Source organism: Eptatretus burgeri, chromosome 8, assembly GCF_056783735.1.
Source record: "Eptatretus burgeri isolate ZD-2024b chromosome 8, Ebu_testis_v1, whole genome shotgun sequence".
Classification (NCBI taxonomy): Eukaryota; Metazoa; Chordata; class Myxini; order Myxiniformes; family Myxinidae; genus Eptatretus; species Eptatretus burgeri.
The window spans coordinates 30314697-30334696 of record NC_140968.1 but is presented as its reverse complement, the minus strand read 5'-3'; the positions used below and the strand labels follow the sequence as shown (position 1 = coordinate 30334696).

The window sequence follows — 20000 nt, the reverse complement described above, 5'->3', positions numbered from 1 at the left end:
TAAATCGTAAAAACAAGCCATAGCTCATTGTTGAAAAAGCCCCATAAAAAATTAGCCGCGAAGAACTTCGAACAATGGTGCAAAGATGTCTCCTACCCGTGGACACGTGGACGCAAGGAGGATCCATCATAACCCACACCCTCCCCCTCACACTCACCTACTACTGCCAACATGAACAAACTACTACTAATCCTAAGACTGATACTGATACTGATACTGTTACTGCTGACATGGACATCGACTCAAAAAGGACTCGAAAACACTGTTGGGTTCCCCTTTTATGAACACCATTTTTATATACCAATTCCAAAAATCGCTGGGAACACGTCTTTATATGGCAGTTGTAAGTTAGAAACACGTTCATTTATTTTTTTTGTCGACCGGAAGACGTCATTGGAATACGTCTACATATGTCAATATGTGTTGGGACTATGTAAAGGATTGGTTCAAAGCACGTCAAACATAAGTTAGAAATAAGTTTTGCATAAAAAAGACATTACCGCGACGTGTTTCGACTTATGAGTAGCTTATAAGTAGCCTTTGTGGACGTGTGTAAGCGGCCGCATATCGTGTGTAAAACTTATCCCCATCGCATGCGGAACGTGTGTCATACGCCAAGTACGTCGTAAAATTTTGAACATGTTTAAAATTTCTTGACGTACTCTACTTACTACGACGTATGATAGCGTACTTTAGCATTCTACTCACGTATACCAAACTTACTCATACCGTATTTGACGTGCCCCAACGTTTTAGACACATTTTTCTTATGTCGGCATACGCTGGCAAGATCGCCAAGGTGTGACTGCGATGTTGACACTTCCATTTCTACAGCAGTTATGATTCGAATCTTTGTGCGTCAGCCTTTTAATAGGCTACGTCACGACATCGTTGGCGATGCGTGCAACGCGCTATGCCTAAGTTAGACTATCGTTGGGCATAGGTTGTGTAGGCCGACAACAGGTTCAGCATTCGTTGGTATAAGTTATCTATAACAAAACGAAACGTTCTGTGTCCGTTACTAATGCGTTATACATAAGACCAAGTCGCTATGAATACGTCCGAATCTTTAAAAAAAAACATCAAAAGTTCAACGTAAGCCAGCGTTTTACATAAATTTTAATACGTTGCCATCGCTGGCTAAAACGTCAAGGTGTGACTGGGCCTTTATGCTTGCTCTGTGTCCGCTTTTGTAAGTTGCTTGTTTATTTGCTGCACCATACCTCTCTCCCCTATCTCTGCACATCACACCCTAATAAATCCTGATCGTACCACATACCATTCCTCGCCCATTGTTAATAAATTATAATCATTAGGAATGTTCCCTGCTCATTTTTGTCTTTTTTTCCATTGATCCAGCATGGTCTGAATCCTAGTTTATCTGGGACTTTATTCCCAACGATCCGTTCCTTTTCGCCAGTACGTCCTTGGCAGTGTCGCAAGGCTGCATCCGATCTGGTAAAGTGATCCGGTCCGGTAGAGTGATCCGGTTCGGACAAGGCGTACCGAGGGCATGTTCCCCGGGAATTAAATCATTTAATTAATTAGGTAATTTGATTAACCCATAGACGGGAGAACCCTAGGTCATGCGGTTGAGTTATTGGGGTCCACGGTGGGTTAAGCGACCCACCGCGTCACGGAATTAACTGTGTGCGACGGCCTTCAATTCCGGGGAGTCTGGTGGGAACCGAGATAGCTTCCCCCACCGAGTGGTCTTCTCACCCGACTCCCGGCCCACAACAATGTGTCTATATTGGCCTATAGGGTGTCCCAAAAAAATATACAACTTTTAAAATGCTTCGTTTGATCCTCAAAAAGCAGTAATTTTGTCACTAATGCTTCATTTCTTGATGCAGAGACGCTGAAGTTTATTTTGATACCAAGCAAGCGCCAGAAAAATGCCAAGACTGACCGTACAACAACGGACGAAAATTGTTGAACTTTGGCACCAGACGAAAAGTGTCATACAGGTGCAAAGTCTTTACTCGAGACATTTCAGTATCCACTTGCGCCATGCACCAAACTTTCGGACAATAAAGTGCACCATCGGAAAGTTTACCAATGTGGGAACCATCTGTGACCTTCACAAGGGTCACAGTGGTCGGAAGAGGACAGGTCGTAGTGAAGAAAATGTGGAAATGGTGAGACAAGTGTTCGTTCAGAGTCCAAAAAAATCGATTCAACGACTTTCTGCCGAGACAAACATTCATAAGAGCACCGTTCAGAGGATCCTTCGCCAAGACAATCATGCCTTTCCATAAAAAATTCAAACGGAAACGGTGCTTACTGATCAACAGAAACGCAAACGATTAGACTTTGCAAAATGGTTCTCAGGAAAGTTGGAGGAAGATGCAGACTTCCTCAAAAAACTTCACATGACAGACGAATGCTATGCTCACTTGTCCGGGGAGGTAAACAAGCAAAACTTTCAGTACTGGGGAACTGAAAATCCTGGTAATGCATCAACTGAACTGGTGCCTCGATCTGTTCTCAAAGTCACCATGTGGGTGGCGGTTGGTTGGTATGGGATAATTGGTACATACTTCTTTGAAGATGACCAGGGAGGCACTTGCATGGTAAACCAGAGGAACTATCGCGAAATGATTCAGGAATTCTATCTGCCTGAGCTACGTACTCAGGCCCGTAGGAGAAACGACCTGATCCAGATGAGAACCCAGTGGTTCCAGCAGGATGGGACACCGCCCCATACAGCCAGGGAAACAAGGCGTTTTCTCAACCAACATTTTGAGGGCCGCTTTATCTCCTTCTATGAAGACGTTGAGTGGCCACCGTATTCCCCTGACCTTACTCCTCCAGACTTCTTCTTGTGGGGGTATCTCAAGGACAGGATCTATGGAAACCCTAGACCTTAGACTCTTGATCAGCTGAAGGAAAACATCCACCGAGAAATCCTGAACATTCCTCAGGAAACGTTTCCCAAAGTGATGGAGAACATGACAACGCGTTTGCAGGCAGTGATCGGACAACGTGGAGCCTACGTCGAACATGTGGTCTCAAAGAAAACGACGATTCTATCCCAAAATTTAAATTTTGGTGGCAATTTTGACATTGGTACAATAAACTTCAACCTTTCAGCTTTCTATCCAGCCATATATCTTTAAAAAAATATATGTGTTATGACCATCCTCTTTGCAGATGAAAAGTATATTTTTTTGGGACACCCTGGAGAGAGAGAGAAAGAGAGAAAGAGAGAAAGAGAGAAAGAGAGAAAGAGAGAAAGAGAGAAAGAGAGAAAGAGAGAAAGAGAGAAAGAGAGAAAGAGAGAAAGAGAGAAAGAGAGAAAGAGAGAAAGAGAGAAAGAGAGAAAGAGAGAGAGAGAGAGAGAGAGAGAGAGAGAGAGAGAGAGAGAGAGAGAGAGAGAGAGAGAGAGAGAGAGAGAGAGAGAGAGAGAGAGAGAGAGAGAGAGAGAGATATTCTGTAATACTAGATCAAGTAGACACGCAACAGTTATAATGGCACCGAAACGTAAAATGATGGACAAAATTAGTTGTGCCAAAAAGCAGAGAGAAGTCATGACATTGTGCAAAAATGGTTGCAAGAGGTCAAAGTGCAGCATTTGTGAGCCACCATTACGGGATCAATACTTTGTGCGGTAAACACGAGTCAAATATCCATGCATGTGTTCCTACTCCGCAAAACGCAAGCGTCTCATTCCAGTCTCACGATTCTCTTATGGAAAGGATGGAAAAAGCGCTTAATGTTTAGATCGAGAACCAAACAGAAAAAAAATGCCTTTGAGCGGACTGGTGATATGAGAGAAACCATTATGGATTTACCAACATTTCCACGAGGCACCTCAGGCCGAGGGCTCCAGTTCAACCATGGCAGACCATGATGCTGCGAAAAACTACCCACCACAGCTCATGGAACGAATCGAGGCGAAGGGATTTTTTGCCGGAGTAGGTTTTAACCACCGAAGAGATGACTATTTTTTGAAGAGGATGCAATCTCATCGCTTCCTGTCCAAGCAGCGAAGATCTGCTCTGGGTCAAGGTGACTAAGAATCATCTTACCCTTCATTTATGTGGCAATGCAGCAGACGTGTGACTTTGTAATGCTCCCAATGATCTAACAGCCATCGCAAGTTCTACATGCACATCTTTCTCACCTCTAACCTCCCCTCTCTAACAGCATCATTGGCATCCTGAGCTCTGTCTTGTGCTTTCTATTTATGAGAGTACGTAATATGTTTACCCCCACCCACCTCACTGTACTGTAAAAGTTACCTCGACCTCGCTGTTTTGTAATAAATTTAAAAGATAAAAGTCTTGTGTTTTTGTTTATTACCTCCACCACTGAAGGTGGAAAGAGGTTATGTTTTCACCCCTTTCTGTCTGTCTGTCTGTTTGTTTGTTTGTTACTTGCAAAATCGAAGATTTTTCCGGTATATTGGTTAGTCGATTGTGTTATTACTCGTGCAGTGCCCGTTCGAAACGTTCACATCCATCATTGCAGCAAGTCTTTACCAAAAAAATCTTGCTGCAAATAACAGGTGAGCATCTCATCCTTCGTCTGACTCTGTTGCACGTGCACAGCGCAGAGCCTCGCGTATTCGCTCCCGCTTAGCATGGTTATCTTCAGACATGTTTGAATCAGCAAGTTTGAATCAGAACAGTTTAGTCAGAATACAGTACAGAATTCAGAAAAAAAATACAGAATAAAGAAGAAAACGGTATTTTTAGAATAAGTAAAATTTGAATGACTACGGTATTCAAACATGAGCGTTATGATTTTCAAAATTGTTTACAGGGACAAAATGTTTTTTTTAATGTTTTCTTTGACAATGCACTTCCTTGGGTCCGCAGCAATACACCCGCCAAGTTTGAAGTATATCGGATGAACGGTTGTCGAGAAAAGTGAATGCACACACACACACACACACACACACACACACACACACACACACACACACACACACACACACACACACACACACACACACACACACACACACACACACACACACACACACACACACACACACACACACACACACACACACACACACACACACACACACAGATTGTTGGATGTCTGTCACAATTTTAAGCCGATCCTCACGAAACTTCACCAAATGGTAAAGTTTGTCATAAGGAAGAAGCCTATTGTTTTTGAGGTCAAAATGTCAAAAGGTCAACAACTTTGGTGAGGTTTCTAAAATCCTCAATTTTCATCCGATTGACTTGAAATTTGAAGAGGATTTTTATTTCAGGTCATTCAATTCAAGCAGCCAATTATTTTTGAGGTCAACATGGACCAAAAGGTCACCATAGGCCCAAGGTCAACACCTAAGGTGGTATTTCTAAAATCCTCAATTTTCATCCGATTGACTTGAAATTTGAAGAGGATTTATATTTCCGGGTACTGAATTCAACTAGCCAATTATTTTTAAGGTCAACATGGACCAAAATGTCAACATAGGCCAAGAACAACAATGAAGGTGGTATTTCTAAAATTGTAAATTTTCGTCCAATTGACTTGAAATTTGAAGAGTAGTTGCATTGAATTCAACCACCAATTATTTTTGAGGTCAAATTTGTTTTATGGATTTTTTAAGTCTCATGGTCTGCACAATGTTGTCATCTGTCTGTTCGTTTGTCTGTCTGTTTATTGCCTACAGGTCACAATTTCAAACCAATCTTCATGAAACTTTACCAAGTTGTCGAGGTTGTCTCAACTGAGAAGCCTATTGATTTTGAGGTCAAAGTTCAAAGCTCATCTTGAGGTCAAATTTCTAAAATTGTCATTTTTCATCCGATTGATTTGAAATTTGAACAGGATTTTCACACTGCGTCACTGGATTGGGATACCAACAATTTTTGAGGTCAAAGGGTCAAAATTTTGACTCAAGGTCAAACTTCTAAAATCGTCAATTTTAATCTGAAAAATCGTCAATTTACATCATATTAACTTGAAAGTTGAACAGGATTTACATAGTCAATCACTGAATTTGGAAAACAACTATTTTTGAGGTCAAAAGGTCAAAGGTCAACTCAAGGTCAAACTTCTAAAATCATCAGAATAAAAAAGAAAGAAAAAAAAACGTAGGTGCAAAAAAAAAAAAAAATGTTTTTTTCATATTTGTTTCAAACAACTACGCAGGCCATTCCTAAGCTCTCGTAAACGATGACGCTATCTATAAACTCGTTATCTATAAACTCGTTCGTTATCTATAATATCTCGTTATCTATATAGCTCGTTATCTATAAACACGCATAAGAAATCGAGAAATTATTAGAATACACGGTCATCATTATCCGGAAGTCCGTACGTTGTAACCCGTAATGGGGAATGTGGCTGAGGTTCTCTTCCCCATCGGCCACGCCAACGCAGCAACGTGTCCTGTCATTGGTTGGTAAATAAATGGCCATAACTTGGGAAGCACTTGTCCGATTAATATGAAACCTTGAAAAGGCACATCCACAGGGCCCCAGCAATATACCTGGCAAGTTTCAATTAGATCGGACTAGTGGTTGTCGAGAAACAGCGGTCACACACACACACACACACACACACACACACACACACACACACACACACACACACACACACACACACACACACACACACACACACACACACACACACACACTTTGCTGGAATTTAGATAGATGACCAAACTAAGTGCTATAATTCATGAACCAGTAGCACTATCGACTTATAAGAACCAAATTGATTTCTAGGTTTTTGTTTTTTCAGAGATCATGGAGATATGACAAAGTTATTCCGGCAATTCCTTGCTCAACAAGCAATTTCATTTGTTTGTTTGTGAGCAGGATATCTGAAAAAGCTGGTGATGGATTTGGATGAAATTTGGTGGAGAGGTTGGGTGTGTGACATGGACAAACTGATTAGATTTTGGTGAATATCCGGATTCGGATTCGGTTACTGGAATTATTAAAGTGATCTTCACCATTGAGAGATTGGGCTAAAAATGATATTTAGCAGGATATCTCAAAAAGTTGTGGACGGGTTTGAATGAAACTTGGACACTTTGGGTATGTCACATGGAAGAATTGTTTCGATTTTGGTGAAGATCTGAATGCGGATCTAGATCTGATAATTTTTGAAGTGACTTCACCATTGAAAGATAGGGCTCAACCGATATATAGCACGATATCTCAAAAAGTTGTGGGTATATTCACATGAAACTTAGTGTACGGGTTGTGTGTGTGACAAGGCCAAATTCATTCGTTGTTGTTGAAGATCAGAATACAGATCCAGATACTAGAATTAAAAAAAAAATTATTCAAAAATGTATTTGACCTGATATGTTCTCGTGGATCATGCACTGCATGGCGGAGGTATGCGCTCTATCGAGTGCCCTTTTAGTTTTTTTTTTTTTTTACAGTTTTTTATTTTATATACATGTTTCTCTTTCCATCTCAACATGCTTTATATTTTACGTGTTTTATTTGAATTGTGATGTGCTTATTTCTGGCTGCCGCTGATCTTTCTCTATATTTTCTCAAAACCCAGAAACCAATACCCCCTTTTCCCATTGGTCCTTGGTTTCCACTATCGCGGTTTCCATTATCACAGTTTTAAATATTGCAGCATTTTCCAGGAACCTAACTCCTGAATTATTTGAGGGTTACTATATATATATATATATATATATATATATATATATATATATATATATATATATATATATATATATATATATACACACTTGTATATGTCAGAACAGATGTCTCCTTGTGCAGTAGTGGAAAGTATGTGTATTGGCTGACTTCTCCACATCTCAAAAGGCCAAACTTCAACAATGGAGCAACAAGGTGCTTTAGATTCTTTTGATAACCTGCAAATTGGATTTTGTGCTCAGTGGGGCAGTTGTACAGGGTGTAACAGGGAATGGATACTACAGTGTGGTCTTGTAACACCAACTCAGACTGACAGTGCACAAAAATCTTTCAGCTCTTCTGTATGATGCCATCCTCCTCCTCCTCCTCCTCCATGACATTTCTCAGTATCGACGACTCAAATGCAAACTCAGTATCGACTCGGTAAACTCAGCTGAATGCAAAACTCAGTGTCGACGACTGTTAGTGTCCTGGGAGAGAAGTTTTGGCTCGCCTGCCATAATAGTCACAGGATGTGATTTTCTTTTATTTCTCAAAATGAAAAACGAACGAGGAGATGACGTTTTGCATCAGTTGAAGATATATGAACATAGCCGTGTCCTTCGTGTTAAAAACACATCAGAAGGTAGACGTTCCTCCATCCCTGCCCCCATTTTAAGTCGAGCGACACTCTGATCAGTTACATGACAACATCACACAATGCTTTCAAAATGGCTACCCCACTAGATGTGCATATGAAGCAGAGAACGTTTTTTGAATTTATTACTGCTGAAGAGGTTCCTCCAGTGGATATTCATGGTCATTTGAAGAATGTGTACGGCGACTATATCAGTGATGTGAGCACCATTCGATGTTGGACAAAGTGTTTCAAGAGTGGGGAAATCGATATCGATGACAAGCCTCAAAGCATTCAGCCTGCAACCGCAGTGACACCTGTAAACAAGAGTCAGATTGACGCACTCATTTAAGTGCATTGCAATTGACGGAGATTATTTGGAAAAAATAACCTCGGATTTGTCACATATGTTTGCATCTAGAATTATATTTAATGAAAAATAAAAAAGAGGCATTACTTTCCTTCCGACCCTCGAAGTTGTGGCACAGGGTTTAATCAACAATAATGAGGAATTCCAAGAAATTGTCACTTTCCTGATGAAACCATAAAATATGTTGTTGACACAGAGCAAGCTAATTCAGCTTCCTTTCTTCAGGGAGGACATGTGGCACACATTGCCTTTGCCTTTCTTTATCCAAGATCCTAAGTGACAATGTGACGCACTACAACTTGGGCGTTCCTGACCATGACATGATTTTTTGATTTGTGATACACCTGCATCGTGAACATCTGCAACATTGTCCTGAACTCATGTGATGGAGGTCCTCCCGGATTGTGGTCTCTCATTGCCATCATCCATTTTTCCTCCCAGAGAGAATGATACCCATTCTTCTTTGTTCGTATGCAGCGCATGGCTGCGAGTAGTATCATTGGCTGATGTAGGGTGCAGCTGTGCCACTAATGCAGTGCCCCCTGTAGGTTAGGGCAGGAATTTGTAACTTGTTCAGAGTGCTGGTGATGGCTGGCCAATTCTTTGCAAAGGACACCGTGGGTGGTCTTCAACGTCCACCAACTGAAACTGACAGATGGGATCCACCACTGATGCCGGCAGATAGATTTAACGTCCATCCAAGGCATGGCACACACGTTGATGATTCACCTTGCCTGCCAAGACACAAGGATGACAGTTTATAGCTGGGCAGAGATTCAAACCCAAGATTGACAGCTCAAAGGTGCATACTTCTCGGCCATTCTGCCAACCAATGATACCCATTGATAGAGAGTTCTCAACTGTATACAAAGCCTGGCCTTGGCTGTGCAGTTAGGGTGACTGGCTTGGGATCCTCGGGTCCTGAATTTGAGCCCTGTCAGCTGCTGAATTAACACCAGGTGCGGTTGACTCAGCCTGTCATCCTTCTGAAGTTGGCAAAATGAGCACCAGGGAAATGCATCAGTGGCATAAGATATGTATACAAGTGTTAAGGAAGAATTGCAATAATGTATTGGTGGATTTCGTGTGAATTTTTCTTTCGCATCACCACAAATTTAACAACCGTTTGAATGTCTTCTTTGAATAAGTTTTTGAGCACGGTCACGGCCTCAATACTCGTTGTCATTATTGAAAAAAACAAAGCATGATGAGAAATTTTGATACTTCTCAGACGTGTCAGGAAATAATGAGACAGATTGCATGAAATTTTTCAATCGCCTCCACCTTTTCATTTTAAAAGTTGCAAGAAGGATCGCAGAACTTTTGAGATGACCCTTGTCGATGATGAACCCTGATGCATCCTCAGTCAGTCATGCTCTGACAGTCTGACGGGTTTCTCACCATCATCCTAAATGTGCAGTCGAACCAAATTGCAATCAAACTCGTGTTCTGCGTTTTCAGGAACCAAACCTCCGTTTAACTCTAACATGTATGCAGTCCAACATGTGACATGCCCGAAAGTGGAAGTCTGATGCAAGTTGCAGAACAAATGGAAGGTGATGACACTGTTCATGAAACATGATTAGCATTAGAAAGGAGATGCGTTCTTTTGAACAATGAGAGAAAAAAAAAATATAGAAAATTATTGATTGATTGACCCGATCCATTGATTGATTGATTGTTCATGCATGCATGCTTAGCACATCAAATATATGCGTTAACATACCGGTGTGCACACGGAGGTGAACTTTCAGGTGGTTGGATGTCCTGAAGGTCTTGTTGCAGTAGGAGCACACCTTCGGTTGTGCCCCGCGTGCTCGTCCGCGAAGTCCCGTTGTCATCATGTTCTCTACTGAAACAATATGTGAGTGAACCTGCGTTACACGTCCTTAATTCAACGTGGTAGTGCGCACACCTATTGATATAATGCGTAAATCATTCCACACAACAATTGATATCATATTGTTATCTACTTTAGTTTTGCTGCTTTTCAACTACCGCTTGTTCATTACATCAACCGCGTTGAACCTCAGGGTGTTGCGTTGGGCTCTAATGCCAAGACTATATGTTGTAACATCACCGTTATGTGCAGCACTCACCGAGTGCACGAACATTACGCAGTGAACTAACAATGCACCATTGTGACACCAGGTGGTGCTATGGTGAACGGACACTTCGATGCTTCAGGCAATCGCAGTTGGTGAGGTATTTTCTTCTCGTGCATAAATACTTTGACAGCTGTTTGCACAAAGTGTCAACAACATACTCGGCTCGACTTTGGCAGATTCCCTGCGTTTACACAGGCAACGCAGCGTCAGGTGTAGTGATGTTTGAGTATTCTCCTACACAGTCAGTACACCTGCTTTGTGGAATTTAACAATGATTGATACGACACTGATTCCAATGAAATGTACTTTAATTTTTATTGTACAGAACATGATCTGAAATATCTTAACCATGAGTCAAATGAATGATAAAGACCTGGCAGGATGACCTAGAGGTATGCAAACTCGCCTCGAAGCTGTCTGCCTGGGTTCGAATCCCGATCCAGCTACGAACTCGTCCTGGTGTTTCACAGGTAGGGCCATTCATCAATGTGTGTGCCACCTCTCGCCCTCTTGGATGGGCGTCCCATCTGCCCGCATTAACTGATGGATTGATACTACCTTTGTGAAGGGTTGGGTGAGCTATCACTGGCACCCTGAACAAATTACAAATTGCTGCCTTAACCTATTGAACGTCAGACCTGGCCAGTCGTTTAGTGAAAGGCTTGCGCCAAGGTTCCCCTGGCCACAAGCACGTGGGAATAATTGTCACCATTAGAGAAGAATAAGACTAAAGGAATGATGAAATTTGTAACTCTTTATAATTACAAGGTTGAACTTTCATTGGGTTATGGATTTTAACCCTTCACCTCCATCATGAAACTTTACATCAAATGAAACGTCCTGTTCAGTAATTCAGGCCGAGTCATTGGAATAGACTTTTGATTTGCAATTGCTGACATGAGTTCAGCTGAATGTTCAAAGGAGGTAAATTTTGCCCAGAACCCAACTAATAATTATTTGAGTAGAAAACTTTTATAATCCATAGTTTATTCCCATTGGTATTGTGACAATCATTTAGACTTTAAAGGTATAATATTGTCCTGTATTTCCAATATCTGACTCGTCAATGTTCATGAAAAGCATCAGTCCCTGGAGCCTCAGGTTATTCTCTTTTACTGAAATGGCATTTATCTTTGTCTGTCTGTCTGTCTGTCTCTCATACTCAGAAGTCCCCCCCCCTCCCTTTTGAGTATTCAATCTGCCACACAAATGCCAAACTGATATCAACCCTATCTATAAGAAGGATGCAAAAAATATATACCCAACTATTAACCAATTAATAGAATACTAGTCTTTGTGAAGGCTCGCGACGGCGGACAAGTTAAAGGATGGATTTTATCACATGAAAGCCAATAAGAGTATATGTGAACCACTGTGGGAAGCAAGTGAGGTCGGCTGATGTTTCGAACATTAGCCCTTTGTCGAGGAGATTTATTTTGATTGGTATTTTCCATGATCAGGTCAAAGCACAAGGCGTGTTGCTCTCACATCATAGAAAGGTCGGTGGTCTCTCTGTTATTTACCGCCTCTCTTTTGGTCTATCGTCCCTCTGCTCTCTCAACTCCAACCCTCCCAAGCTCCCCCAGGACCAACCTGTTCTTCCATTAACCCCCTCTTGGTTAAACTCCCCCAAATCCAGGATTTCCAGACACCTTAACACTATGAAGGCTCAAACAGTAATTTTGATTATTTTCACTGTTTTTTTTTTTAAACTCAGGGAGGAAAGAATTCCAGTCTTTGTAATGTTCCTCACTTCCCCTGTTTGTGAAAACATCTTCTATAGAGCTTCTTCAATTCCAATCTTCCCCCCAGGCCTTCAAATATACAATGCACCACCAATTCATGTTGTCCCCCTTCAAATCCATGATCTTCTTCACCCCCATTAACCCGACCTAACCCAATTCTCTGACTTGCAGGTTGAAATTTTTCCTCCCCTCCTCTTTCCCTCTCTCTGCCTCTTTTCCAACAGTGCATTCCCTCACTCACTTATTGTGGCCAACTCTGGCCCGAGTGTCAGTCAGTTGCCTTTTACCCTCTGTTTCTTCACTCTTCATTGAGCTTCGATCTTGTCGAGAGAGAGAAAATTATTGAAATTCCCATTCTTTTTAAGAAGGCGAACAATTGCCGACCTCCATCAGGTCTTGATTTTGGTCAAGTCGAGGCCAACATTTTCAAGTTAAATAAATCAATTTTATTGTCCTGAATTTTGTGTGGCCATCATGATAAACCGCTGACAGAATCACAGCTCTTCGACCTCACCTCACGGACACGAGCTGGTGGGTCTCAAAAATCCATAGTCAGCCTCGGCAAATCCTTTACATGTCAACTTGTCACAGCCGACAAGGCCTGGTGTTGGCTTAACGGTTGAGGTAGCTGACTTAAGATCTTAGGGTCTTGAGTTTGAGTCCCTTTTGGCTGTTGAATCAACACCATGTGTGGTTGACTCAGCCTGTCATCCTTCTGAGGTCGGCGAAATGAGTACCAGTGTACTGGTAATAAAGGGCACTGCATCAGTGGCAGAGCCACTCCCCCAGAAAATGATGCAACCAGCAGCCACAGGCTGCACACGATAGTTCCAACCGACAAGGCATCTTCATCATGTTTTCCTCTCCTTTGTGGTCAGCAGTCAGGACCCTTGCATAATACCTTGCACTTCTGAGTACAGTGGAAACGAACTCTCTGAGCATCGAGGCCTACTCCATTCTCATCATAAACAGGTTTGTAGCCTCTTGATTTTCCACTGCCTGTCATCTCTTTCACATCAACACCAAGCAGCAAGTGTTAATCCACCAACACACTACCTCTTAACCACGCAGTATTCACCTCCACTCCTCCACTCTCCATTTTGTTGCTGCCAATGCAATTATCTTCATTCTTCACACCAGCACTTCGAGGTGGTGATTGACTCCCATCTCGTGTTATTTCTCAAATATTACTCAAAATGTTTTCTACTTTTCCTAATCGTGTTCATTTACTCTTCCTGCATATTCCTGTTTCACACGGCCTTATTGTGTGTATGTTAACCTGATCACCTGTTGTTTTGCTCTTTCCATGGGCCTTGATGTCCAAAACAGACAATGCTATTATCATGTTTTGAAGTGTGATTATCAAATGTAACACTTTGTATAGGGATGTTTTATAAGTTTAAGACCTTTGTAAAACAATGAAATAAACAACTTTTTAATTTGCTTACACAGAGGCCATTTCATTTAAGGTGACACATACATGGTCGGTATGCATATTGCAGTTAGTCTATCTATATTTATCTATCGATAGACCAACTGTCCTCACTGTCGAACTTTCAAGTCTCGAGTCATGTAAAGAAGAAAAATAAAATGACTCAGTTCAGTTTGAAAAAGAAAAGGTAGTGCGAATCACAAGGAATTTGCATTCATAAAAATTAGTTTGGATAAAGTATTTTTTTTTTTTTTTTTTTTTTTTTTTTTGTATACCTTGGTCGAGGCTCGTATGAGAGCTAACACACAACTCACAGCAAGGAGGCATGAGACAAGAGGGGCGGGAGTGGAAGGGACAAAACATTGGGGAACAGACACAGGTGAACTGTGGAAGGGGGAGGGATGGGGATGGGACGGGGAACATGGCGAGGGGAAGATGGACATTAAAGGGACTTTCAGGAAGGAAAGCAGGAGAATTGAAGGAAGTGGGCTTGGGTGGATTATCGGGGGTAGAAAAGATCGAGGATTTGGATGGGGGAAGATAAGAGGTGGTGGTGAACAGCTGTTTTGAAAGCCTGGAGGGAAGAATGGGAAAGAATAGAGTGAGGAAGTTTATTCCAAAGGCGGGAAAAAAGAGGAATGAAAGAGTGAAGATGAGCAGTGATTCGTGATTTTGGTAGTTTTACCAGAAGGGGGTTGTTGGCGGACCTTGAGCGCCCTGTGGAAATGTGGTTGGGACAAATCACAGAGAGAGCAGGTTGGGCAAGGCTGGAGAGGAGTCGGTAGAAGACAGAAAGACCACCGACCAACCTGCGGTGATTGAGTGAGAGGCCCAAAGACTCAGCTTCATTGCGGGAGATGCCAATGATCTTAAAAGCCCTGGTTTCGACAGCGTGAAGTCGAGAAAGGTGGGAGGCAGGAGCACCAGCCCAGAGGGGAGAGCAGTACTCCATCAGGCTACGGACAAAAGCTTTGTAAGTGGTCAGGAGCTCAAGAGGGCCGAGGAAGGACTTTGCACGACGGAGGATTCCCAGTCGGCGACTGGCTTTTGAGGCAAGGTTGGAAATGTGACTTTCCCAGGAAAGGTCATGGCAGATAGTGAGACCCAGAAGCTTGAAAGAAAAGACTTCTTCCAGAGGATTGTTGAGAAAGTGGATGGGGGGTTTTGTAAACGGTCCTTTCGAAGAGACATAGTGAGAGTGTGAGATTTGTCTGGATTGAAAGACATGTTCCACGTGTTGGACCAGTTTGTGATTTTATCCAGATCTGCAGTGAGCGAAGAAGCTGCTGCTTGCCGGTCTGAGGGATGACAGATGGTACGGCAGAGGGTGGAGTCATCGGCAAAGAGAAATAGAGGATTTTCCAGAGAGTCCGAGAGATCATTGATGAAAACCAGAAAAAGAACAGGGCCCAGAACGCTACCTTGAGGAACTCCAGCCTGCACAGGAAGAGGGGATGAAAGAACTCCATTTAGGGCCACACGTTGACTGCGACAGGAGAGGAAGTCTGCGAGCCATGAGTGGAGATGGCCTTGAATACCATGGGAAGAGAGTTTGGTGAGTAGGGCAGGGTGCCAGACTGTGTCAAAAGCACGTGATATGTCCAGGGATACGGCTCGGATTTCCTGTCTGGCATTGAGGACCTCCATCCATTGATGGGAGAGCAGTAGCAGCATATCTAGGGTAGAGTGACCTGGTCTGAAACCAAATTGATGATTGGAAATCAAGCCATTGGAGAAGAGGAAGGATTTCATGTCTGAAGCGATGATGGATTCCATAACCTTGCTGATGATTGGGAGAAGGCTGATTGGTCTATAGTTACAGGGATCTGTTTTTGCACCTTTTTATGCAGGGCAGTGATGTTAGCAGATTTCCAAGCAGATGGCAGATGACCTTGGGAAAATGAGAGGGTGAATAGAACAGAGAGAGGGTGAGCAAGAGCAGAAGAGCAGGCTTTGAGGACACGTGGGCTGATGCCGTCTGGACCGGTTGCAGAATCTGACTCGAGGTTTGAAAGCAAGCTCTCCACCTTGTCAGGAGAAAAGGATACAGAGTCCAGGGACAGTTGGGTGCGACTGGGTAAAGTGGGTAGAGATAGTGATGGGTTTGGGACACAAGATTTAGCTGCAAACACCGAGTTTAGACATTCAGCTTTATCACGTGTGGAATCAGCAGTGCGATTATACAAGGATTATTTGGATTATACAAGGAAACACAAGGATTTGGATTATACAAGGAAACACAAGGAAGTCAGACACAGGTGGAGGCCATTCAGCCCATCATGCCTGCACCACATGAACACCACACTAATTTATCAACACAGGATCCAAGGAAGAAAACGCAAAAAAAAATTATTATAATAAAGTGTTTTTGTGCTTTCTTTTTGAAGTTTTTGCAGGTTTTGTATTCCCCCCCCCCCAAGTGGAGGGGGGTATGGGCTTGGGTAAAACACACACAACATCAACCACACAACACCCCTTAACGATACCCCCACAAACAGCACTCTGTACACATGCATACAATCACCCGTCAATGCTCAAGCTACTTAAAAGTCTTATCAACATCCCCATACCCCTCGATCTCCATAACTTCCTGCTACCTATCTAATTCTAATTTAAACTGATCTACTGTTTCTGCTGCCACTACCTTTCCAGGGAGGCCATTCCATACAGTACATCAACTACTCTCTGAGTGAAAGACCCCTGCCTCACCTCTCTTTTTTACTCTCAGACTCTGGCCCCTGGTCCTATCACTGTCCACTCTGCTGAATAATTCATCTGCACTTATTTTGTCTCACCCTTTCATTATCTTAAACATCTTTATCATATCTCCTCATTTCCGCCTCCTTTCTAGTGTATAAAGCCCCGTCTCCTTCAGCCGCTCCTCATAGCTGAGTCTAGCTAGACCCGGAATCAATCTAGTAGCCCTGCGCTGAACCCTCTCTCTGGCATCTATGTCCTTCCTGATGTCGAGTCAAAATATGATCCGTATCACCTAACCCCCCAAAAAATCGCAACAAAACATTTTATTGTTTTAAATGTTTTAATAGGTCATGCTGCGTGCCAGAAAAAAGTCTCGGGTAATTTGACCCCGGTAAAGGGGTTAATTTGCATATTTTCAAGATGGCCGCCAATGAAAAGTCAAGACGTTTATGACGTCATAGTGAAAACCGAAAGCCAACCCCCTTTCTTAGGATGAAAGAGCACAGACAAAAAGCCCCACCAAGAAGATCATAAGGTGATTATGAATAACTGCTGTTTAGGCCTCCCATATGCACTTGTGCTGCCATCTGTGACTTTCAACTAAAACAATAGAATTTCTGGAACTGCTGATATTCACCTTTTCAATGTCCTTCAAAAGCATTGTCATGATGATAATGAATTAGAACCCAGCAAGACTACAAAGACCAGGTAGGGATTAACACAGAACATGTATAATTTCAACATGTAGATCATGTGGAAGTAATTGGAAACCACATGTGGCCTCGCCCTTGAGCAGAAATATATATGGGCAGCCAATTGTAGAAAAATTCACCACATGTTTTTAAAATGAGTGCACCATGGGGGGGGGGGGTCATCCATTTGGAGACAAGCAATCCAGCAGTATATAGCAAGTACCAGGAAGGCTACCATGTGGTTCGCCGTAGTGATCAGTTCTAGGCTGGACTTGGGTCCGATCTTGTTATCGAACAGACACTTATGCAATCACTCAAGTCGACTGGTGGATTGACCAGGGGCAGTGGCATGACGGAAGAGCAACGTGCCCTGTGGACACTGTCGCCCCCCGTATGTTCGGAATATAATGTAGCCATGCAAGAATTCAATGATTGCACTTACACGTCAAGTGAACAGCACAAGGAGGCCACCAAGTCCAGGATGGAGAGGGACCAGTCAGATCTAGCAAAAATCCAAGAAAAACTTCAATCATGCAATCCGTTCTCTGATGATCCAGCCTTGAGAAATGTTGTCACTGGTGTTGTATAGCCAAGGATGAAGTGAATGTCGACAACTTGCAGGTAGTGGGGAAAGAAGTTGCTGAAAAGCTGACTGGACAACCAGTTTTCACCTACACATGCAAAAGGAAGGACAAAGCGAAAACTCTGGGAGATTCATCTGCTGTCCAGGTTACTGGCGACCGAACTATAGACCCTGCTCTTCTGTTTCAGAGGCTACTTGTCATTTCTCGGGCAGGGAACCTCTCATTGGAGGACGGTCTTGAATATGAATTGTCTCCATTTCCCCCAGCTCTCTTTGAGGCGAAGCACATATTCAGGAAAGCGGACAAGCCACAGCTTGCGAGAGCAATAGATGAATATGCAAAAGGTTTGTCTATCGAGGATGAGTCAGACAATGTACCCAAGACGGACCACTATGTGTTGGATGGTGGCTCACTGATGCATCGCGTTAAGTGGACGAAAGGGAGCACATATGGATCTATAGCTAACGGCTATGCTGACTTCGTACTCCGCAATTACGGGAAAGCTACTGTTGTCTTCGACGGTTATTCAGATGAACCATCTATCAAGGACAGCACACACCAGCGTCGTCAAAAGAAACATCATCCCAAAGTCAACTTCACAGAAGACACCGTGTTCATGGGGAAAAAAGATGAGTTCTTATCGCATGGTTCCAACAAGCAGGAACTGATAAACATCATCAGCCAAAGGCTAAAGGAAAAGGGGTGCGCTGTGATAAACACAACAGGTGATGCAGACTACGACATCGTGCAAGCAGCAGTACGAGCTTCCCAGCTGCAGTGAACAACACTGGTAGGTGAAGATACGGACTTACTTATTCTTCTGCTTCACCATTTTGCTGAAGGTGGCAACCGGGACTTGTACTTCCGATCTGACAAGACGCAGGACCAAAGCAGAGTATCACATAAACAGACTGAAGAGTCTCTTAGGATCCCAGGCATCTACCATGATGCTGTTCGTACATGCCATTACTGGATGTGATACGACTTTGCGCATATTTGGGGGTTGGCAAGAAATCTCTCTTCCAGAAAGTCATGAAAGGTTATGCTGGTTTGAGGTCATGTGCCCAAGCATTTGCTACACCAGGTCAAAGTACAGATGCAGTTGTAGAGATTGGATACAAGGCAACGGTCCAGGTGTTTGGTGGAAAGGGAACAGATACTCTCACTTCATTGCGCCACAGCATCTTGACAAAGAAAGTGGTATCAGCTGTGTCGTTTGTTACCCTAGAGCGTCTGCCGCCAACTGAAGCGGTTACTAAGCACCATTCACTCCGCACGTATTTCCAGATCATGACATGGATGGGAGAAGAGGCGGATTTGGAAGTAACAGACTGGGGGTGGAAAACAGAGGAGCATCAGTTCATCCCAGTAATGAATTAAATGAATGCCGCACCAGACTCTTCGCTTAAGGTAGTTCACTGCAACTGCACTACCGGGTGCAGTACTCAACGTTGCACATGCAGAACCTACGGTCTCCCATGCACATCAGCTTGTGGACAGTGCCAAGTGCACTCATGTAGTAGCCCTTTCAATCAAATGTTGGGGGATGAGAATGATGACAATGACAATGCTGAGATGATCGAGGGCGACAATGAGCGTGGCTTATGGTAAGGCTGTGTGGCATACATACAGATTTATTTTGGATTGATGACGTCCCATCTATGTAATTACAGGAAAGGGACAGCTTAACTAGTTCAAGGAGTTAAATGATAGCATCACATGTCATTACATATTATAAAACAACAGATTTTCTATGGCATACTCATTTATCTTTTAACTATGACGTCATATACGATTATACGTCATCGTTACGTCATAGTACGTCATAGGTGGATGGAACTATGTTTATTTGATTCAGAAACCCCATGTTCATATCTGTTGCCAATACATTTATAGGGTCTAAAATCAACCATAAAAAAGTTTGTAGTACATTGAAATTTTCATTGGTGACCATCTTGAAAATATGCAAATTAACCCCTTTACCGGGGTCAGATTACCCGAGACTTTTTTTCTGGCACGCAGCATGACCTATTAAAACATTTAAAACAATAAAACGTTTTGTTGTAATTTTTTTGGGGTTCAACCATATATTGACTCGACTACTGAGTTGTGGTGACCAAAACTGCACACTTTTTCATGATATTCA

General features: G+C 42.7%; 1 protein-coding gene across 1 annotated transcript in view; it reads right to left on the bottom strand.

The window, feature by feature from the left end:
- Positions 1 to 20000, bottom strand: part of LOC147021435 (uncharacterized) — a 181125-nt gene that overhangs the window by 23199 nt on the left and 137926 nt on the right. The window contains exon 4 of the mRNA XM_085891358.1: positions 10320 to 10445. Within this exon, the coding sequence (XP_085747484.1) occupies positions 10320 to 10445 (126 nt within the window). The remainder of the gene's footprint in view (positions 1 to 10319; positions 10446 to 20000) is intronic.